Genomic DNA, 22,317 nt, shown 5'->3' with positions numbered 1-22,317 from the left:
ACAATGTGTCAAATGACAATGAGCAGTTACTGTCCCAGTGTCCTCGTTGGATGCTTCAGCACGTTGGGGACCTTGAGACCCCTCCTTCTTCATTGTGACTGTGACCCTCTGTGTGTGTGAGCCTAGACTTCTTCCCCCCCCTGCCACAGAGTGCTGAGAACCCAAAGGCCAAGAGTACACCCGGTAAGGTGGGGACAGCCTCTCTCAGCAAGAAGCTGTGTGTGGTGATTTGAATTAGAAATATCCTTTGCAGCCTCACATTTTGAGCTCCTGGGCCCGCCCAGCTTGTGTCCCTACTTTGAGCCTTTAGGTTGCTGGGGCTTGTGGGATGAAGGTCATTGGAGGCAGCCTTTGAAGGTTAAATTCCTCCTCAGACTCAGGTTTGTGTTTTCGGTCCCTGGTGTGCGCCCTGTGATTGGATAACATCACCAGCCTCTGCTGCTACAGACTGCATGGCTCCTGCCCTGTGCTTTTCCCAACCATCGGGGAGGGCTGAGAGCTCTGGAAACTTGAGCCAAGATAAGCCACGCTCCCCAAGTAAGTCAGGGGGGTCAGTCATAGTCACAGAAGGAGAAGTCACCAATGCAGACTGCTTAACCTGAGAGTTCCTGTGAGTCTTGCTCACCTTGGAAGCCCTAGAGAAGCCATGGAATATGCCAGATGCCTTGGCACCTGGGCAGGGGTGTAGTCTGCTCTCCTGGGAAGGGTTCCCAGTGGCCTTCCCCAACCCATCTCCACCCACGACTGTGAATGTGGGTTTATCTGCAGGTTCTACACAACCTCCACTTAGGGTGTGATCTAAATCCAGGGGTAGCTGTCCTGATGAGTGCAGAAAGATAGTTGTGGCCTGAACCCACTGGCAAAAAAATGTCTGGAGACAGAGGCACAGACGAGAGCTTTGCCGCCAGTTGCCATTGGCTAGGACCTGCAGCCGCCTGGAGGCAGGGAAAGCCCTGGGGGCGGGGGGCACTGGGAAGAAGGGTGGGATAGGGGGTTCCTCCGAGTGAGTGTGACCTGACACACTCCACCTTACACTCTGATCCCCACAACACTTGAGACCACGTATTGTGGCTTTAGCCACACCCACTTTACACCATTCGTTATGTGCACAGTTATCTTGAGGTTGCTCTGAGACGTTCCAAACTCTCCAGGGCGTTTATGACAGTGACATCTGTCTGATCTTTCTAATATTTGAGGTTCGCTAAGGATCTGCACATTACTCTAGCACCTAAGGCACAGAGGGAGGGAACGGAGAAGAGGGGTGTCAGGACTCGGGAAGGGGAGACGGCACAGAGGGGGAAGAAAAGCCGCCATTTGACAGGCTAGCATGCCTGGGTGTGCAGCCAGCTAACAGAGACATCAGGGGAGGTGGGGCCAGGACAATTTTCCTCCTGGCCAGAGCTGACACAGACATGGTGTGGCATAGGAAGTAGGCCGCTAATGAACCCTGCTTGTCAACTGGAGGAAAGCCTCTTCCTCCCTCAGGGCAGGAGAGGAAACTCCAGTCAGGGACCCAGACTTGTCTGGGGACCTCAGTCTTCCTACGGTACCTTGTCTGTCACCACCTAGGCAGCTGGCCTGTCAGGGGTAGAGCTGACAGCCCCGGCCATGGCTGTGGAGGATGTTAGCCTGAGAAGATCACTGGCAGAGGAGGACAGTGGGTAAGACCTATCACAGACAGAGGGCACAGCTAGGCGGGGGAGACAACCTCACTTTAGAGACCTCAGGGCCTGGGCTGCTAGGCTTGGTGCAGGTTCACTCGCGTGAGAGTTCAATGTCGCTTCCTAAAAGGGGTGCTGGGCACCCCTTCTCAATTACAGAACACTTCAATGTGCCTGTGCCCAAGACTGATGCCTTCATGTGCCCTGTGATCCCTGCAGGAAACTATTCTGAGAACAATACATCAAAAGATGAAGGAAATTCCCACAAGGAAGAAAACAGATTAAAAAATGTTCTTGGTCCATGCCACGGATATAAAGAGACCTAGTGACTAATACCAGTGGGCTGGATCGACAGACTGAATGACCACATTCACAAAGTACCTGTCCTTCTCTGAGCCTGGGTTTGCCATGCTAGATAGCCCAGGGCCTCAGTTTCCCCATCTTCTCAGTGGACGTGGGATTCCTGCAGGGAGCACTTCCTTCAGAAAGGGCACACTGTGCGTGCTTAGGACTGGCTTCTCTAGGTCCCTCTTCCACCATCCACTCTTCTCTGAGCCCATAAATAAATCCATGTTTGCTACAAGGAGCCTCTGAAGCCTCAGGTTCCCCATTCTACACATCAAGGTTCTGCAAGCATTGTAGGCTAAGACGGGCGCCGAACTTCAGGGAAGATGGACCTCAGATACAGAGTGGTACCCTCTCTGTGTTGCCTGCCCTTTATCAATACTTATTCTGACTCTTTGACCACCCAGAAGTCTATATTCTTATTCTCCCAGGACTTGGAATCATTTCACACCACGTACTAACTTATTACTCTGGAAATAAAAGAGCCATTTGGATATATAGGAACAGTATGAGCTACAATATCCACTGGCTGAGCTATATACTATCCATAGGCTTCTTGGGATTTACTGCATGAGCACATCACATATTTACGGTCAGTCTAGACTCGGATATGTGAGCTTCCTTTACATCTGCTACTGCAATTACCGCCATTCCCGCTGGCATAAAAGTATTCGTCCGACCTGCAGTATTACACAGCGGTAACATTAAACGATCACCAGCTGGATCAACAGCCCTAGGCTTTATCTCTACTTGCAGTCGGTGGCCCAAACGGAATTGTTTTACCAAACTCCTCGGTTGATATTGTCCTCCATGACAAGCAGTACGTAGCGGCCCACTTCTACTAGGTACTGTCTATAGGAGCGGCACTCGCTATTACAGCTGGGTTTGTCCACTGGTTTCCACTATACCCTAGACGATACATGAGCCAAAACCTCATTTCCCTGTCACATTTGCAGGAGTAAATATAACGTTCTTCCCTCAACACTTCTCAGGGCTTTCAAGAATACCTCGACGTTACTTGGATTACTCAGTGGCTACCCTGCCCTTGGCATTCGCCATATGAAGCAGGGATGCTGGTCTGGGTGTGGGTGCTTCCAGTAGCCGAGAAGGCCTTTGGTTGGCATTGGCTTTGGATATACCTCAAGAGTCTGCAGGCAATGGTAGTGCCATCTCTCAGCCTATGGCTGTCTGTTTCTCTCTCCTTGGTAACCCAACTCAAAAGGCCCGAGAGGGCAGCCTGGAGTCTCCCATCAAGAATGTGTTCCTAACCTCCCCCCCCCCCGCCCCGCAAAAGGAAGTTTCTACTCAAGCCCAAATGCTCCATTACACAAGAGCCCACCAGGGCCAGGCCTCACCATCTCCATGCAGCGCCGGCTGGCTTCCTCCTCCCGCTGGACCAGCTCCTGCATCTCGGCCTTTAGCTCCTCTAGGCGCTGCTGATAATATTGGCTGTTTTCTCGCTGCTGGGCCTCTGCCTTGACGGCCCGAGACAGCTCTTCGCCCATCTTGATCATGCTGTCCCGAAGCCGGATGACCAGCACCTGAGAGGGGCAGAGAGCATGGTTAGTCTCACTCGGAGAAACCAGGCGCCTGAAGGAAGGTCTCAAGGAAATAAGATCCTTCACTGGGCCCCTGCACGTCTGTGCCAAGTGAAGCCGTTTAAGAATTGTGGTTTCTTCGTCTTCCTCAGAGAAGAAGGCACTGGCTGATTGAAAACATACATAGAAGAATCGTTCAGATCAATCAGATTATGTTTAGAAATGTGTATGTACATACATTTATGGATATAAAAAAGCCGTGAATTTGAATGAGAGCAAGGAGGGATATTTGGAGGGATAGGAAGAGAGGAAAGGGAAGGGGAAATGATGTAATTATATCATAATCTCAAAAATTGAAGAAAAATGAAAAAAAAACAACCAAAAAGAATTGTAATTTCTGCCCCCCGAAAATAAGAATTCACAATGAAAATAAGGCTTCTGGGAGGCTATGGGACAAAGGCATGGAGAATGTGCCTCTGAGAGGATTTGGGTTTGATTCCTTCCTTTGTCTCTTCCTGACCTTTGGCCCAGGGTAGATGATTGTGTTGGGAGCTCCTATGTCTGTGTCTCAGGATCTAACATGTTAATCCTGATAATCCTCCCCCCCCACCCCATGTCTCCCAAGGTCTGGGAAGTGGACCGACAGCCCAGAAACACTCTGGTCCAACCAAACCTTTGGCTTCTGGGTTTACGAAAGGGAGTCTTAGATGAGAACACTCCTCTCAACAACACTCCTCTCGCCCCTCCGTGCTCTGCCTTCCTGGGGACAGAAACCCATCACACATAATGAAGAGATGAAGACAGAAGACTGCCAGTCACCTTGAATGCTGGAAAAACCCCAGGGCTATTCAGATTCATTAGGCAGCCAACAAGCCTGGATCCCATCGATTTGTGGGATCCCGGTGGGCAAACAGCAGCATGTTGACAGAAGCAAGAGCCCTGTGACTATTTCAAGCCTTGCTGAGGATTCTGGGAGTCACGGATAGAGGAGGCAGACTCAGGGTCAGACACTGTCTTCCAGAGGGAAGCTATCCTGTGAGGCTCCATTTCAGAGATTGTCAGAGGAAACAGGGAGAAAGAGGGATGATGCAGTCTCTCCAAAGACCAGCCCTTGCCATCAGGGACACAGAGTCTGATACATTTAGATACATTTGGATACATTTAGATACATTTAGATACATTTAGATACTGGTAAACACTAGCCGGTAGCCTTTGGACTCAACTATCAGGCTTTTCTTTTCCTGTTATTAACTGTCCGTGCTAGAACTGAACAACAACTCCAATAACAACTCCACAGAACCGAATAAGGTAGGCAGCCATTCAACACAGTGCCCAGCATTTCCAGTGCCCTGGAGGGCTCCTGCCTGACTGGTATTTTGAACTGTTTGGAAAACCTGACAGTGACGGTCAACAAGAATGTCTGCTGTTTATCCACAGCAGCTGTATCAGAGGCTACACGTCCCTGGGTTTGGGAGAGTTTCACAATGAGCGGCACGGCCTTTCACAGACAGACACACAAAAGGGCAGGTGCTGCTGAGAAATGAGAACACAGACTCTGAGGGAAGGAGAAAGGAAGGTGTCAGTCAATGCCTGTCTGTTTCCTGGGATCACGTTCTCACTCTGATAGTGAGGCCTGCCCTTACCCCCACCCCCACACCACAGTACCACCAAATGTCAGGCACAGATTGGACAGTTTCCCCAATGGAGGTGAGCTCTGTAAATATCCCGTGCCCTTGGCCCACAGAGCTGAAGTGAACCCACGCTGAGATGATCAGCTTAAGATGGATGTCAGTGTCCTCAACAAACCCCATCCAAGTGCACTGGGGTTCTGCTATACTGAGCAGGCCTCCTTCCTGCAGCCATCTGGGCTCTCCTCACTGGAAGGTCCTACTCTATAAAGTCAAGGCCCTGCTCTGTGCTGTGGGTGTCTGTGCTCATGTGTCTGTCCTGTACCAACAGGTACCACAGACAGGTGGGAAAGAAATTGCCCACAAAAAGTTTGAAGATGTGAGAGGATGAAGAGAGAGGCAGAGAAGAATGGCACCCATGGACTAATGGGTGGGTGGGCGGTGGAGTCTAGGGCTGAGGTGGGAAGAGGGGAAGGGAAGGAGAGGGAAAAGGGAAACAGGAGAGGAGGAGTGACAGTCGGTGTACAAACAGAATACGGGGGCAGAGGGGGAGGTGGACTGCTGGCAGGAACAGACGGGGGGGGGGGGCGAGAAGGTGGAAGAGCACAGGGTGCCTTGAGGAAGTATGGACAAGAACATAGGACAAAGCAAAGGTTAGGGACGAGAACAGAGGCAGACGTTGGACTCGCCCCAGGCGAGGTATGAGAACCAGTTGATGACCGGCTGAGGAGGAACTCACACACCTCTCCCTGTTCCAGCACCCCTAGACTCTAGAGTTCTAGGTACCTCAAATCTTTTCATCTGCACCTTCTGGAACTCCGTCTTGCTCTCCAGGTCACAGATGATGGCTTCCTGCCTGCTGACGATGGCACGCTCCACGGTGGACTGCTCCAGGTACTGAATTCGAAGCTGAGCCACCTGCAGCTGGGGTACATCAGGGAGGCTGCTGGCACCACCACACAGATCCTGGCGCTGGTACCGCCACACTGACCCTGACTCCCACTCTGGCGCCTCTGCTCAACTGACTGACTGTCCACACAGGCCAGCACTGCCAACCCTCACACCGGCCCTGCCCCGGGGTGGGGGGATGAGGCAGCAGATGCCAAGAGGCGACAAATTCTGGGCCTTTTGGCTCATTCGTTGTCCCCTCCCCACCTTTTCCCTGCTACTATAAAGGGCCAAGCTGGCTATGGAGAAACTCCTGCATCTGAAGCCACAGTAAGGGAAGCTGGGAACCCCAGACTCACAGCCTACTTCCTGTTTGCGTGCGTCTAGACGTGTTATTTCCTGCTTGAGTTTCCATTTCTCCACTTTCATCACAGGGCCAGAAGCTAGCCAGTGCCTACTGTTACTTCTGCCTTTGGCTCGTGGGGAGTCAGTGCCCACGTGTGTGATGGGACCTGAACATTCTGCCAGGCACGTGCATCAGCTCTAGCAGGGCTTTGAGAAGTTTGTAGATGAAAGTGGCCTGCTATATACTGAGATTTAGAGGGATCTGGGCTTCAACTAGGAGAGTTCCTAACACGGTGTGGCCCTGACTTAGATATCCTTTCTTCTTGGGAATGATTTCTCTGAAGGAGAGAGGAATGGGTGGGGAGAAGCTTGCATCGAATGGTACCTGGACCATCTGTGTGCGGGGCAGGAACAGGCAACTGTGACTAGCATGTGTGGGTTTGTGTTTCGGTCCACTAGGACTTTCTGGGTGATCCTAGGGAACAGAGGGATCCTACCCTCTCTCGCAGCGTGAGAGCACATACCTGCTCTGAGCACATACCTGCTCCCACAGCTTCTGCTTCTCCTTCTTGGCTTCTTCCAACTGCAGCTGCAGTTCTTGAATCTGCCCGATGTCAGCAGCCGACTGGTAAGGCAGAAAACAAGGCGAAGACACCCTTTTGAGAATCGCTTCCTCCCTGACCCACAGATCTTTCTGTCAGAACTTCTGTGACAACAATTCGTCCTTGAAAGGTGCCTTTTACCCCTTTCCAGTAGCCTAGCTGGCTCCATTTGCTGAGTCACAACTTCCCAGTACCTCAGCCCCATTTGCTTAGTCACAGCTTCCCAACTCTCCATCCCTGTTTGCTGAGTCACTCTATGGCATCAGCCCGAGGACACAACGGTTGTTGAGGTCTTTATGACACATGCCAGAGAGCCCAGAACAAATTGTGCTGCCCACGGTTCAGGACAAAACTCCAAGGGTGGCATCATGGTTTGAACGTGAAGTGTCTCCCGTAGGCTGGGGTGGGAGGGGCTGCTTGCCACCAGTGAGCGTTTGGAAAGCGGTAGTCAGTATTCTGTCTCCGAAGATGGTTTAATCCATCCATGGATCTCACATTTGAGCACACAGTTGGTGGACTGATGGAAGGTAAAGCTTAGATAGAGGATCTAGATCACTTGAGGTCACAGGTCACTTCCTGTTGCAGTTCCAAGGCTTCCTGTCAGCTATGAGCAAACACTCCAGCTGCCGTGATGCTCTTCCCGTGCACTGGGGCCAAGCATCCAGGTATCCAACCACCTGAAACCATGAGCCCCTTAATCCCTCCCTTCAACTGCTTCTGTCAGGTCAGAGCAATGATAAAACTATGATGGGATAAGAACTGTGAGTGTCAGGGAACTGGGAACTTGTACCTGGACGCCAGCCACAGCAAACCAGGGACTCACTGCTCCCCCGTGTCCCCATCTAACAACAGGCTGAGTGTCCTTTTGGCCTCCTCCATTAGTTAGTTTCAAGGTCAAAGAGAGGGGGGAGTCAAGACCCATTTAGGGCATGAGCTTGCCGACCTCAGAGCAATGAGGTTCCCGAGGATATGGAGGCCTCTTGGCTCCCACCTGCCCCGCTCCGTATCTGATTTTGTTTACTTGTCTTAGAACATGTTCTTTACTTGTAGCTGAACAGAACAATATTTCACACAGGACAAAATTAACCACAACTGAAGCACAGGTGCAAGCTCGCTATGATAGTGGCTGTAACCCTGGTCATCCCATTCCTTATGTGAGTTATGCCTGCTTGTCTAGCAGACATGCCCTGGCATTGTCCTTTGGAGGCAAGAGGACATGCCTCTTGGGGGTTACTTCTGGAAATGAGAGTGAGGAAGATGTCTGATGCTCCTGGACTGAGCTCTTCTCCCCAGGGATGTGGCCAGAACCCCGCTGGGACCCTTGGCTCATCCCCCATTCCAGCCCAAGTTTCTCTTCTTCCCAGCCACCAAAGCCCACATCACAGTCCTCACTCTTCTCTGACTTTGCCTAACACTGTGGCTTTAAGTGTCCAACACCATGTCTGAGCTCCAGTCTCCTGTAGAACAAGGCAGAGGACATCTCTGCCATTGTGGAGTGGACAGGGTGGGATAGCATGCCAGCTGCACCTCTCCTGCTCAGCTCCCACAGGCTTAACAGTACTTCCTATGGTCAATCAAAGAAAGCCCTCTGTGAGCCTGGTCTGCCTGCCCCGCCCCTCTCCTGGTCTCCCCTTCCTCCTCTCATCAGCTTCCTTTCAGCCTCTCTAAGGCTCCATGGACACTGTATGTGCCTCCATGCCACACACCTGTTACCCTTTTTCCAGATCCCATGGTTCCACTGCAAACTCATTAACTCCTGATGCTCATTGAGATTTCTACCTGGTTCCTTCTCAGGGAAGTGCTCCCAAATTTCAGTCCTTCCCTAAACTCTCAGTTCAGTTTACTAGCTCCAGGTAGCTCTGTGGCAATATCTGCTCAGCTTATAAAGCCATTGAGATGTACCTTTGCTTACCAAAGTGTCCTTGGTATTGCTCACTGGGCCAAATACAAAGCAAGTCCTCAGTGAACAACAGATAGACTGGATGGATGAGCATGTGGGTGGTGGCTAGACTGATGGACATAGTGAGTGGAGAGCATTATAGATGGATGGATGGACAGATGGATGGATGGATGGATGAATGGACAGATGGGTGGATAGGTGGATGGATAGATGGATAGATGGATGATGGGTGTATAGATAGATGTTTGGGTAGGTGGATGGGTAGGTAGATGGGATAGATGGATGAATGGGTAGATGGACGGATGGACAGATGGATGTATGGATGGATGTATGGATGGATGGATGGATGGATAGATGGACAGACACATGGGATGGTTGCCTGTGGTGATTTGAATAAGAATGACCCCATAGGCTCACATATAGAAATGCTTAGCAAAATTTAAGAAGGATTAGTGTCTCTCTCTCTCTCTCTCTCTCTCTCTCTCTCTCTCTCTCTCTCTCTCCCCCCCCCCACTTGCAAATTAAGATGTAACTCTCAGCTACTACTCTAGCCCCATGTGTGCCACCATGCTCCCTACCATTATGACGATGGATTAAACCTCTGAAACTGTAAGCCAGCCCCAGTTAAATATTTTCCTTAATAAGTTGTCTTGGTCACGGCTTCTCTTCACAGGGATGGGACGCTCACCAAGATACAGCTGAATGAACGGATTGGTGAGCAGGTTCATACTGGATGGGTGTGTGGATAGGGATATGCCTGTATGAGTAAGTCAACATTTTCCTGGGTAAATGGATGGATGGACAGATGGATGGACATGACATCTTCTCCCAGGGCCGTATGGAACTGACAGCTCCTACCTACCTCCAAGCTGTTATGTCTATGAAATTCACATGCTGGGAGCAGGCCCTGACCTGTGCAATGAGGTCCTTGTGCTTCTGCATGAGGCCGTTCAGGTCATCCTGGTCCTCGTCGATGCGTTTCAGGAGGTCTGCTCTCTCAAACTGCAGCCTGTACAGCTGCTCGTCCACCTGCAGAGAGGCAGGGGCAGATCAGTGAGGGGTGTGCACCCTAGCGCATACTGAATGTTCAGGGGGATCTGGATGCAGCGCGTGTAGAGAGATCTGTACCTGTGTGAACCTCTAGGAACCCATGCACACACATCTAAAGGTCCACAACACAGATGTGTAAGGACAAACCTGTACTGTCCCTGAGAACACGGACTTTGACCTGTGCACAGGCATCCAACAGGTGCCCCATAATGTCTATTAGGCGGGGAGATGGATTTGACTGAGGGGTTTTCCCTCCAAGGGTTTTACTTTTGTGTGCATATTTGATGGCTTTACATGTGTGTAGGCATATCCTGTGATTGTGTGTGCTTGTACACGTGTAGGTGTTTCCTGGTTAGCTTTTCATCAACTGGACTCAACCTAGAGTCTTTTGAGGAGAGGGAACCTCCGTTGAGAAAATGCATCGTAGATTGGCCTGTGGGGCATCTTATTGATTAATGAGGCCCCAACATACTGTGGGTGGTGCTGGCACCTGGATGAGTGGTTCTAGGCTCCCAGAAAGCAGACAGAGCAAGCGGCAGAGGGCAAGCCAGTAAGCAGCACTCTTCTACGGCTTCTGCTTCAGTTCCAGACTTGAGTTCTTGCCCTGATTTTCCCTGATGATGAAGTATGACGTCAGTGTGCAAGATATAAATCCTCCCCCTCCCAAGTTGCTTGTGTGTGCATAGGTGTGTGTTTTTGGGTGTGGTCCCCTTCATTTAGAACAATAAAATAATAGGACAAGGGAGCTCCTTAGGATCCTGCACAAGCCTGAGCTGGTTCCTCTCCATCTCTATGTGTATCAGAATTCTATAGAATTCTGTACATCAGGTGCACTTAAGCCAAGTTACCAAGGTCTATAGCATGGCTCATCTGTCCCCCTTCAATGGTGACCACACAATGATAACCTTGTAATGAATAGTTGGGGCTTTCAGTTGAAGTGAGCCTGTGAGAGACAGGCTTTTCCTCTCAGATCAGGTAGCATGCAGCAGTCTGAGGATGAATACGAGTCCCCACGGCAGTAAGAACATAGTAGGCCTGCGAGAGGTTCCTGAGAGCCACGCACAGCTGTGAGCACATGGCCAGCTGTGCTCATACTGCAGATGCAACTACTGGGTACACAGTAGGTCCGCAACTTCATGCTACTGGGCATGCAGTAGGCCCGCAACAGGCTTTCTTGCCGGGATCTCACAGTTGGTGTGTGTGTGTGTGCGCACGTGTGTGAGTTTTCTGTTCAATATCAAGCACCCAGTAGCTCCACAACAGGCTTTCTTGCTGGGATCTCACGATGTGTATGTGTGTGTGTGTGTGTGTGTGTGTGTGTGTGTGTGTGTGTGTGTGTGTGTATGTGTGTATGTGTGTGTGTGTGTGTCTGTGTCTGTGTGTCTGTGTGTGGTGTGTGTGTGTGTGTGTGTGTGTGTGCATGCGTGCCTGTGTTTTCTGTCCAATTCAGTGTCAAGCACCCAGTAGGTCCACAATAAATTCCCTTAGCTTCTTAGGGAGCTGAGCATTCAGTAGGTCCACAATAAGTTCTCTTACTCTTCTTTGAGTACCCAGAGTGACTACAACAGAAGCCTATGCCCCCCAGGTGACTCAGTGGGGTCTCAAGGGGGTACCCCCTAGATCCACCCTAAGCATCTTAGCTCCATACAAGGCTAAGTCCCCAACAGGCCAATGCAAGACCCTGATCCTGCGCTTCTGGGGCTGTGGGAGGGACAGTACCAGGCTCTTGCTCCGGGTCACATTCTCCAGTTCACTGTGCATGCTTTCCAGGTCCGCAGTCAGCACCTTCTGGGTCTTCAATGCATCCTCACACTTGGCCTCACTCTGCTCCAGCTGTACAGGACAAAGCAGAGGGAAAGAGAAGTTGCTTCTCTGACATCCTCCCTCCCTCCCAGCCCACCCCAGCCCTAGCCAGTTACCCCCACACCCCTATCTGTCAACACACCTTCGTGTGAATAGGTTTGTCTGAACCACCTCAATGCCCAGCACTGTTCTATGACAATGCTCTGAACTCTGCTGCAAGAGTGGGCTGCTTCTTAGCCCCATTGGTTAAGCACCTGAGGATGCCTACTCCCCACTGGGCACCAGGCTCAGGATACACAAGGAGAGAGCAATCAACTGGTCCTGCTTTCCAGAGGAGACAGGCAAGGACAGTCTTGACAACCTCTCTGGGTAGCAAAGGGATAGTGGAATGAACAGGACAACTGTCATGGGAGCTTTATGTCTCAAAGGATGGCAGGAAGCTGCCAGTCATGACTGGGACTTGGGTCAAACTGGTCTGCAAACCATTTAAAGGAAAAATGTTCTGCACAGAAGGGCTTTCCTATGCTTGGCTTTGGCTGGATCTCATAGGATGAGCCAGGAACTTAAACTGCCTTCTCACCTTCTTCTTATTTCAGTCACCTAAGCATGCCCTGCCCCCACCACAAGTGAGTAGTCCCACTGAGAAACCCTTAAGAGCACACAAACACCATGCCCTTTCCCTTGATCTCCAGAGTCTCCAAATAGAGTACAACCTTAGAAGTGTTCCAGACAGAAAACACCCAAGGAAAACATGTCAAGACTCTGCCTCGCTCAAAGACACACAGCTCCAAGAAACGGAAGCAAGCCCAGAATTCCCCCAGAGGAACATGCTCTCACTTCAGAAAGCACTGTCTCTAGAAGGGTTAAGCATATAGCCAGGTAGCCTCACAGCTGTAGTAATCCAGCACTTGGAAGGCTGAAGTAGGAGGAACGTGAGTTTCAGACCAGTCCTTCCTCTAAACAAACAAAAAGACCAACAAACAAAAACAAACAAACAAAAAGTCCTACCAATGTGAAATGAAAGAACTTGGCGCTAAGAGACCAGAGACGGGTAGGACCAGGTCCTGCTAAAGATCCTTACTGAGGGAACATGTAGCAAGCTGACCTTGAAAGAAGGGCCTCGGATCCAGGCAGAGGCTGTGTGCAGCCCACTTGGGAACAGCCCAGTCAGAGAACAGCTCTGATATCACAGTGCTCCACCCAATGTCACTGAGGCTGTGACGGTAACCGAAGGAGTTGGGGTACTCCTGGCATAGGTAAGGCGCCATCCGCAGAGGACATGAGACTTTGCGCTGAGTTGGGGCTTCCAAGTTGGAACCCCCACGCCCTGCCTCTGGTGAGGCAGGGAGGTCAGAAGAAGGGCTCTCCCACAGAGAGAGTCTAGAGTCTAAGGATAATCCTGTCCTGATGTAAGCAGAGGTTGTAACAAGTGCAACCACCCTGGGGCAGAGGGAGGAGCTAAAAGACTGTAGCTGGACAGCTGCTCCTCCGGGGACAAGAGGGAAGAAGGCTGAGGATGTGCAGAAGTTACAGAGTGAGGTTGGGGGCTGGCTACAGGCTCTGAATTTCTATTGTATAAGTTAAGGGTGACATGACACAGACTATGAGGAAGAACTCTTACTGTGAGCCCTGCCATTTCTGGTATAGCTCATCTAACTTCTACAACAGCCGTTCCATCCTACCTGATTCAAAGTGGAGAGCTTGGCAAAGTGCACGGCTGTCCACACAATAAATGGTGGGATCTGAACCCAAGCCTGAGCAGGCCCTCAGTCTCCACCCATGCCTGCAGACTACAGACTCTGAGAGACATCTGTCCTCTCCCAAACGTCAGGGTTTGTGATCAACCTGACCTTCTACCCAGCTGGGAGACAAGCCTATGACTCTCCTGATAGGAGGTGGACATGGAGGCCAAAGGTGGCAAGAGACCTTCTTCTTCTGATAGCTCAGACAAGTCAAGTGAGGACCCCTAGGTGCCTGGCAAGCTCAGCCCAAGAGGCACGTTTGAAATGATGCAGTTGGAGTGTGGAGTCTCAGGACATCTGAGCCACAGACTCTCCTGGCAAAGTCATTTTCTCAACAACTTCTTTCCTACTTGAGCTGAGCTAGGTGGCTCGAGCTCAGAATCCTGAGGCTGGCAAGCAAATAAATCAAAGACGCACACAGAGCATGGACTAGGAAAAAGTCGCAAAACTGGTGTGTGAGTGTGTGTATGCGTATGTCTGTGTATGTATCCGTGAGTGTATATATATGTACACGTGTTCATGTATGTGTATGTGTGTATATGGGTGTGCATGTGTGTATGTATCTGTGAGTGTGTATATATGAATATGTGTGCATCTATATGTATGTGTATATGTGTGTGTATATATATATATATGTACACATGTGTATATGTATATGTGTCCATCTGGGTGTATGTGTGTTTATATGTGTATCTGTGTGTGCATGAATGTATATGTGTATACATGTGTATATATGTGTGTGCATGTTTATATGTATCTGTGAGTTTGTATACATATGTATAGGGATACATGTGTGTATGTGTATGTATGTGTACATGTATATGTGTATAAGAGTATGTATGCATATGTGTGTATGCGTGCATGTGTATGTCTGTACATGTGTGAGTGTGCATGTGTGTATGTGTATGTATGTATCTGTGAGTACAGGTGTATATATGTGTATGTATATGTGTGCATGTGTATGTACATGTATGTGTGTCCACTATGTATGCTGAGGAGATGGGAATATCCACACTCCCTCTAGTCCTGTGTGCTCTGGGTGTGTTTGTGGGGGGATTAGCCTACCCTGTTATGGTATTCCATTGCAGGAGGAGGAGGGTGACCTGTGACTTGACAAGGTCAGATTCAAGTCTCCAAAGCTCCAGGCCTAAGTGTCCCTGGATTCCCCCATGCCCATCTGCACACAGCTCTTGCTTACAGACCTCTTCCCCACTGTCTCAGCCCTCAATGCCTTCCCATCCCCACTGTCTCTCCCCATGCCTCCTCTGTCCCCTCCCTCCGGTCTCTCTAGCAGCCACTAGCATTCACAGGGGGTGATTGAAATCCCCATCACATACACATCAACTGTAAGCCCAGGAGTGGTTTTGCTTTCTTATGAGAAGCCATCTGCCTGCTTTAAATACACAGGGAAATGTTTTCTTTGGACTTACAGGGCTTCTAGACGCGTCAGCTAGACCTACGGAGAGAGGTGGGATGGGAACGCTGCATTTCTGTAAAGAACTTAGATCCTACATTTCTGGATTTAGCTGAACAATCCAAGGGATTTTAAAATACAGAATAGAAAATGCCACAGGGCGGGGGGCACCATTCTGCCCGAGTTTACTGGGCTAAGCTGGACACTTTCCAGGCTCAGCATGCTGCCTCACAGGCTGCAAGATGCCACGTTCAGTGCAGAGGTTTTCTCCAGAGAGGGTCACCCATGATTCACACTGCAGACAGCCCCAACCACACGCAGCAAAATCAGTCACCTATTAAAAATGTCCACTGAGGTCTGGGGGGGGGGGATGTCTCAGTGGTTAGGAACACTTGCTGCTCTTCCAGAGGATTCAAGCTTGGTTCCTAGCATGTGGGAGCAAGGGCCAGGAAATGGGAAAAAGTCCACAGATTCCCAGGATTTGGACTCCAGAGACCATCACTGGGTCTCGATCTAATTTTATTGTTTAGGACATAAACTTATATACAATTTTGAAGTCAAGTAGGGTACATTTATGAATCCCAGGTCAAGTCAGGGTACAACATGTATTGTTTAGCCAAATTGGACTCTTTTGCCCATGAGCCTGTAGGGAAGGGACTGATCACCTGGGGAGATTTCCATGACGACAGAGGACGCAGCATCTTCCCTGGCCTCAGGTCCTTTGTGTTGTCTCACCGCTGTGCAGGGAGCCACGTCAGATCATACACTGCGTACAGTGGATCAGGACTCTTCGAGCAGCTGCAGAAGCCTGTGGCTGTCTGTCCCACCTGTTTCTCTACCAGGTCTACGTCCACATGTCCCACTCTAGCACTCACGGTAGGTGACTCAAAACTGCCCAGAACTCCACCTCAAGGGCCTCCAGTGCCCTCTGCTGGTCTTTATGAGCACCTACATTCACTTCACATACCCCTTACACAGACACACATACATATAATTAAAATTAATTTTTTTAAAGGTCAGCAGACTCTAACCATGTCTATGCAATGCCATGTGGACTGCAGACCCAAGACGTAAGTTCCAAGACTACATGGTGACAATCTTTGTTATTTGGGCCTTCACTAGATGTTCCAGAACTGTCCTGTTGCACATGGAGACTGCCATTCATCGGTGTGTCTGGAGTAGTGTTTTCAGTACTTGAGTATTGAGCCCAGGGGCTTGCCCACACCCAGCAAATGCTCACACACTCAGCTACAACCCCAGATGGCCTGGGATAGTACAGGTGGGCAGATCACAAATCAAGATCATTCTTGACATGTAGCACATCTGAAGCTAGCCTGGACTACATGAAACTCAGCTTAAAAGAATTTCAAAACAGAAAAATAGCATGTGTATGTGTGTATGTGTGTGTGTGTGTGTGTGTGTGTGATATGCATGTGTGTATGGTGTGTGTGCGTGGTGAGTATGTATGTGTAGTGTGGTGTGTGTGTGCATGTGTGTGTTACATGTTGTATGTGCGTGGTATGTATGTGTGTATGGTGTATGTGGTGTGTGTTGTTTGTAGAGCATGTGTGTGTTGTATGTAGTGTGTGTGGTATATGTGGTATGCATGTGTGTTCATGTGTAGTGTGTATGTGTTACATGGTGGATGTTGCATATGTGTGCATGTGCGTGTATTATATGTTATGTGTGTGCTATACATATGTGTATGGTGGTGTGCATGTGTGTATGATATATGTTGTGTGTGCATGTGTTATGTATTTGTGAGATATGCATGTGCGTGTGTGGTATACATTTATTGCTTGTGTGGTGTGTGTGCCTGTTGGGCATGGTGCACACATGTAAGTGTTCTGGTACACACACCCATACATATGCATACAGAAGCCAGAGCAGGCTCTGGAGTGTTGTCTACCACTCTTCACCTCTGTGCCTCCAGACAGAGTGTCTCCCTGAACTGGAAGCTAGCTGCTGTTGGGATCTGCCTGACTCCATTCCGATACTGGAGGTACAGCTTCCTCAGCCACACTGTATTTTTCACCATGCAGATCTTATCACCGAGCCATACTCCCTCAGCTCCCACCCATCAGGTTTCACCCAATTCTTGTTCTGCAGCACCGACCCCTCCCAATAAGCTAAGCTTCCTCCTCAGATTGGGTTGCAGGGATCCTGCCTTCAGTGGGGATGGCTGGGCAGACTGCATGGTCACCGGGGAGCTGCTTCATGTAGACACATTTTCCAAGCACCTGCCCGGGCTTCCCAGAAACCACTGGGTCCCTGTTCTTCTGGGGACACAGGATTAGCTCACAGGCATAGAGGCATTGCAGGACACCTGCTGGTGTACAAAGGATTGATTCTCCTGTTAGTGTCACCTTGGGGTCTCAGGGCTGTGCTACTTGTCTGGCCCCACCTGGCTAAGCAGAGGCTGTCCTTTAGACAGAAAACTAGATTTCCCTGCCTGTAATATAAAACCAGGGCCTTCTTCACGCTTCGTTCATCACCGCCGCCGAAGTGTCAATATTTGTGGGCGAACGAACCTGTGACCACCATGTTTCTACCCAATTACAACCTGCTCTTTATCTCCCCTGACAGGAGGTTAAGTTAATATTGAGTCAATTCCCTCTAACAGCGTCCTTAGAGCCAAAAACCAAAAGCTCTTCAAATAAAGCCCCCCGGTAGGCTACTGTTCTGGGGCAGGGCTGGGGAGACGTGTCCCCAAGGTGCCTGCTCACACAAAGACTCCCATCAGGGCATCTTCCCAGAGCTTGTTAATTAGCCCTACTGTCTCAGGGAAGCACAGGTGACACGTTGTGACAAATGCTCCAATTAAGGGCACCGGGGATGGATCCGGGGTCATCCGTCTTCTCTGATGGGAACCCCAGGCTGGTAGTTAATCACAGCTGGGAATCCATGGTGAAGAAGGGCAAGGCCTAATGGCCCAGTCACTGTCTCTTGGGGGAAGGGCCCACCAGACACCAGAGGTTCTGGAAGGACCTCGGGATGTGGCAGGCTAACGTCTGAACATCTGAAGTCCTGTCATCTGAATGCCTGGGTTCTCCATTCTGCTTCTTATAACCTCTGTGGTTCTGGACAAGGAGAATGCTTTGGTAGACAGTGAGACAGGAGTAGGGGCAGACGTGGTGACCTTTCGCCCTATCCATAGGAAGCATAGAGGGTGCCAAAGAGGGGAGTCAAGATCAGAGGGCAGACATTCCTCAGGCAAAGAGGAATCTGAGGGTAGAAACTAGAGCCCTGCAGAGGTAGAGTTCATGAAAAGTTGACTCTGTGGGAATTGACATGGGGGACAGCAGTGGGGGATGCATCCGGGATGATGGTGAGACCGGAGGGAAGAAGCTGGGCTCTGAAACAAGAATGTTGGACTCAGTGGGTAACCGCTTGTAGATCTTGAAGACAAGCAACCAAGACTATATTGAGATCTTCAAAATATTTTCCAAAGGTGAGGTGGCAGGCTAGTGTTGGTGGTGCTAGGGCTCAGTCTGGGACTGGGTGTCTGGGTGTCTGGGTGTCTCGGTGTCTGGGCGTCTGGGTCTGGGTCTGGATCTGGGTCTGGGTCTGGGTCTGGGTTTGAGGCTGGGTCTGGGTCTGGGTCTGGGTTTGAGGCTGGGTCTGGGCTGGTGCTGGTGCTAAGTCTGGTGCTGGAGCTCTTGCTGGGCCTGAGTCTGGGCCTGGGCCTGGGCCTGGGTCTGGGTCTGGCTTTGAGGCTGGGTCTGGGCTGGGGCTGGTGCTGAGTCTGGTGCTGGAGCTCTTGCTGGGCCTGAGTCTGGGCCTGGGCCTGGGCCTGGGCCTGGGTCTGGGTTTGAGGCTGGGTCTGGGCTGGGTCTGATGCTGATTCTGGTGCTGGAGCTCTGGCTGGGCCTGAGTCTGGGTCTGGGTCTGGGTCTGGGTTTGAGGCTGGGTCTGGGCTGGGGCTGGGGCTGGGGCTGGGCCTGGGCCTGGGCCTGGGTTTAGGCTGGGGCTGGGCTGGGGCTGGCGTTGGAGCCAGTGGAAGGGCACTTGGCTGGTACACACAGAGTCCTAGGTTCCATCCCCATCAGGAGAAGCCACCCCAAACCCCCAAGTCAGGTGACAGACACTGTCTGGACAAGACACAAAGCCAGCAGAGAGAGAAGTCCTGGCAAGGACATACACAGGTCACATTTGACAAGGGCAGAGAGAGCACAGGAGACTGACTGGAAGCTCTGCCAGAGGAACTGCCAGAGACCTACGATGGCAGGAGCAAGCAGGACTCTGAGCAAGAGCTCGGTAAACAATGGAGCTTTCGGTGCAAAACCCACTCCCCGGTTAACCGAAGCCAATCACATGCTTCCTCTGGGAAGGGAGGTCACAGACAAGGATCAACACATAAACAAACAGGTAACTAACCAGTGCCCTGGGAGCTGCCACCAGCTTCAGCTCTCCTCAGAGCAGGTGCTAGCCCCTGCCAGCCCCGGTCTCACAGATGTTATTAGTGCAACCCCTACCTCAATTATCAATCTCAGTTGTTGGGATGGCGCGTTTCCTGTTTAGTTTCGGTGAACACGTCCCTCGGGAGTTAATTAGTACTTTATAAAACACTGCACCCAGAAGCCAAATGCACAGCCCTCCCCTGCAGCCAGGTACAGGTGTGTGGAGGAGGGAGCTGCCAGTCAGGGCTCTTTCTGCTGTGCCAGAGGGGTTTATTTAGGGGTGAGGTTCTTATATTATAAGGCCTCGTGTAGCCCAGGTTGGCCTCAAACTTGCTATGTAGCTAAGGATGACCTTAAACTTCTGGTCCTCCTGCCTTCATGTTCCAAGATCTGAGGAGTTTATGTGGCACCGGGATGGAAGCTACCCTCTCCAGGGCTTCATACATGCTAGGAGAGCACTCTGCCAGATGTACCCCATCCTCCCATCCTGGAGGTCTTAACAAAGGGAATTCTACAGATTCTGTGATCCAGTGTCCTTTGGGGGTCCTCGAAAGGTAGGAGCTAGCTCAGGGTCAGCCAGGCAGGATTTGAACCCCCTGTCTATCTCATGCCCACGCCTTAGGGGTTCTCGGGAGGAGTATGAACCTCTGGTGTTGACTGACATAGAGATATCTGCCCACATGGGGAGATACTCTGTCTTAAGGAACCTTGTCACAGTGCTGGTGTATAAGAAGGACACAGTTCTGGCCGAGACAGGACCCCTGCCTTTAAACAAACAAATAAAACACCAGAGAGCAGGTCATTTCAAACCGGGACCTAACAAGAGAGAGCAAAGGAGAGAGGGCCTGAAAGGTGCTAATTTAGAACAATGCCCAGCTTGCTGAGCTGCTGCTGTGTTCAGGGCTATGAGGTTGAGCCTGCTCCATAGCAGGCCCTTGACGCAGGTTAACAGGATCACAGCAGGTGAGCAGAGGTTCAAGCACTCGGGATGGCTGACACCCACAGGCCAGGCACATCTCGGTGTGTGCCCCTGGGTAACATGCTCAGTCTGTCTCTTAGATCCTAGCTTCTCATGAGTACGATGGACTGAATATAGAAATCGCCCACCTGCCTAGGCAGTCACAGGGATCATCTGAAACGACACGCACTGTGTGCAGCCAAGTCTCGCCTGCAAGCCTCAGCAATCCAGAACAGGAGTCAGGTTGTGCGCGAAAGTGCCAGCAACTCCTTTCTTACCCTTCCCTTCTTGCTTCCCTTCCTCCGGGTATAAGGTCTTGACCCTTGGTAAGAGAGCCTGTGCTTCCCTACCCAGGACCTTGCTTCTTTCTTCCTCCCTCAGAGCCAGGCCATTGCATATACCTGTACCACTGTTTGGCTTTTCCGCCGGATATGAATGTCATAGGGCTGGTACCTCACCTGTCTTAACCACCCTTCCTGTGGCACACAGTGGGTGCTATATAAACACCCAACGAGCAACCGTGTGCTGTTCACAGCAGCTACATGCAAAGTCGGCTCTCCTTCCCCCTCCTCTCCTTGCCTGCACTGCCTGCCTCTGTCCCTGGGGCCTTCAGGCATAGGACAAATGCCAGACACCAGCCAGGAGCTGCAGTGGTTCCGGGAGTCATCAGTGCCTTATCTAATTAGTTCCCTTCCTTGTATCCAGACACATGTGTCACGAGCAAAAGCAACTGCACCTCATGACCTCTGGTCCAGGAGCTCTATTCCTACGGTGATTTCCATGACAACAGCAGCAGAGAGCCAAGGCTGTGGATCCCTTTGATGGGAGCCAGATACACAGAGCAGGAAAGAGGACTCTCAGAAGAATGAGGCCCTTTGATGCCGCACAAGCTACCCCCACAAAAGGATTATTTCCTGGGAACACACATCTTAACCCTGTAGAGGGACACAGAAATACTCTCCAGCAGGGTGAGGAGGGGCACCCCAGGTTCCCTTGTCAGAAAACTCGCCTGGGGGTAGAGGAGATTTATAGGCTGAGAGACAGGAACAGGGATGTGAGGTCCTCACCCTGAGAGGACTGGGTGAGTGTGAGGTTCTCACTCTCCAGATGAGCCAAGATATCCAGGCCTCCCCACTCTCCTCCAACGAGCAGGAAGATTCAAGGTGACAAGAGAGACCTAGGTTCTGCACTCAGAGTCAAACATGCTAGGTCTTGGCTCTGTCTCCTCACTGTGTTACATAACCACATATATCATCATTACTGGGCAAAATGTCCCCATCTATAAAATGGGCATGGGGCGATGCTCAGCCTCTTTGAAGCTCTCATGGTGACTAAGTGTCACTGGCTCCAATACACTCATGAAGGGGACATGAAGTCATTGAGTGCCCTGCCTTGCCCAGGACTCAGGACTTGTAGTGTTCAAACAATGAAGACCTGGGTAATGGTGGTCACCAGGATAAGAATCACCCATGAGGGAAAGAGGGACAATCAGAGTGTAGGATGGGTAGCCCAGTATCTTCTGGGATGGTGGAGCTTTGTTTGATGTTCCTTCCCTAAACTCTCCCTCTCCTTCTCCCTCCCTCTCTCCTTTCCTCTCTAACCCTCCCTTCCTGTCTCCTTTCTGGCCACGAGGAGAGTATGTCCACTCTACAATACCCTCTCAACCATGGTGCTCTGCTTCAGCACAGACCTACAGGGATGGGGACAAGTGATTATGAAGTGAACCATCGGAACCCTTGAGTAAGCCTCTGCTTACTCAAGATACTGAGTACACAAGATACTGAGCTGTCCAGAGATGCCAGTTGAGAAATAATGAGCACAGAGAATGCAGTACACAGAGAATGGAGGAGGTGGGAAAGGGATTCCAACCAGTGTTGGGTGGTAGCCCACAGGAAACCTTGACCCACAACATCAGCATCTGAATAGATAGTCACAGCTATTCTTGATTCTTTGAGGAGTTGACTTTGCAACATTAGCTCAGCATCTATCGTCTATAGTCAGCCCCAAAAGCATCCATTCACTCACATACACTAGCCTCAGCCT

General features: G+C 50.7%; 1 protein-coding gene across 3 annotated transcripts in view; it reads right to left on the bottom strand.

Moving 5' to 3' along the window:
- Positions 1–22,317, bottom strand: part of Myo18b (myosin XVIIIb) — a 206,515-nt gene that overhangs the window by 68,645 nt on the left and 115,553 nt on the right. For all 3 annotated transcript variants that reach the window (XM_087578550.1, XM_087578549.1, NM_001432425.1), the window contains 5 exons: positions 11,677–11,790; positions 9,820–9,936; positions 6,947–7,030; positions 5,959–6,096; positions 3,362–3,547 (listed from right to left, as the gene is read on the bottom strand). In XM_087578550.1, the coding sequence (XP_087434676.1) occupies positions 3,362–3,547; positions 5,959–6,096; positions 6,947–7,030; positions 9,820–9,936; positions 11,677–11,790 (639 nt within the window). The remainder of the gene's footprint in view (positions 1–3,361; positions 3,548–5,958; positions 6,097–6,946; positions 7,031–9,819; positions 9,937–11,676; positions 11,791–22,317) is intronic.

The sequence above is a fragment of the Rattus norvegicus genome, chromosome 12 (genome assembly GCF_021556685.1).
Source record: "Rattus norvegicus strain SHRSP/BbbUtx chromosome 12, alternate assembly SHRSP_T2T, whole genome shotgun sequence".
Taxonomy (NCBI): Eukaryota; Metazoa; Chordata; class Mammalia; order Rodentia; family Muridae; genus Rattus; species Rattus norvegicus.
The sequence above is the reverse complement of the archived record's forward strand: the minus strand, read 5'-3'. Positions and strand labels throughout refer to the sequence as shown.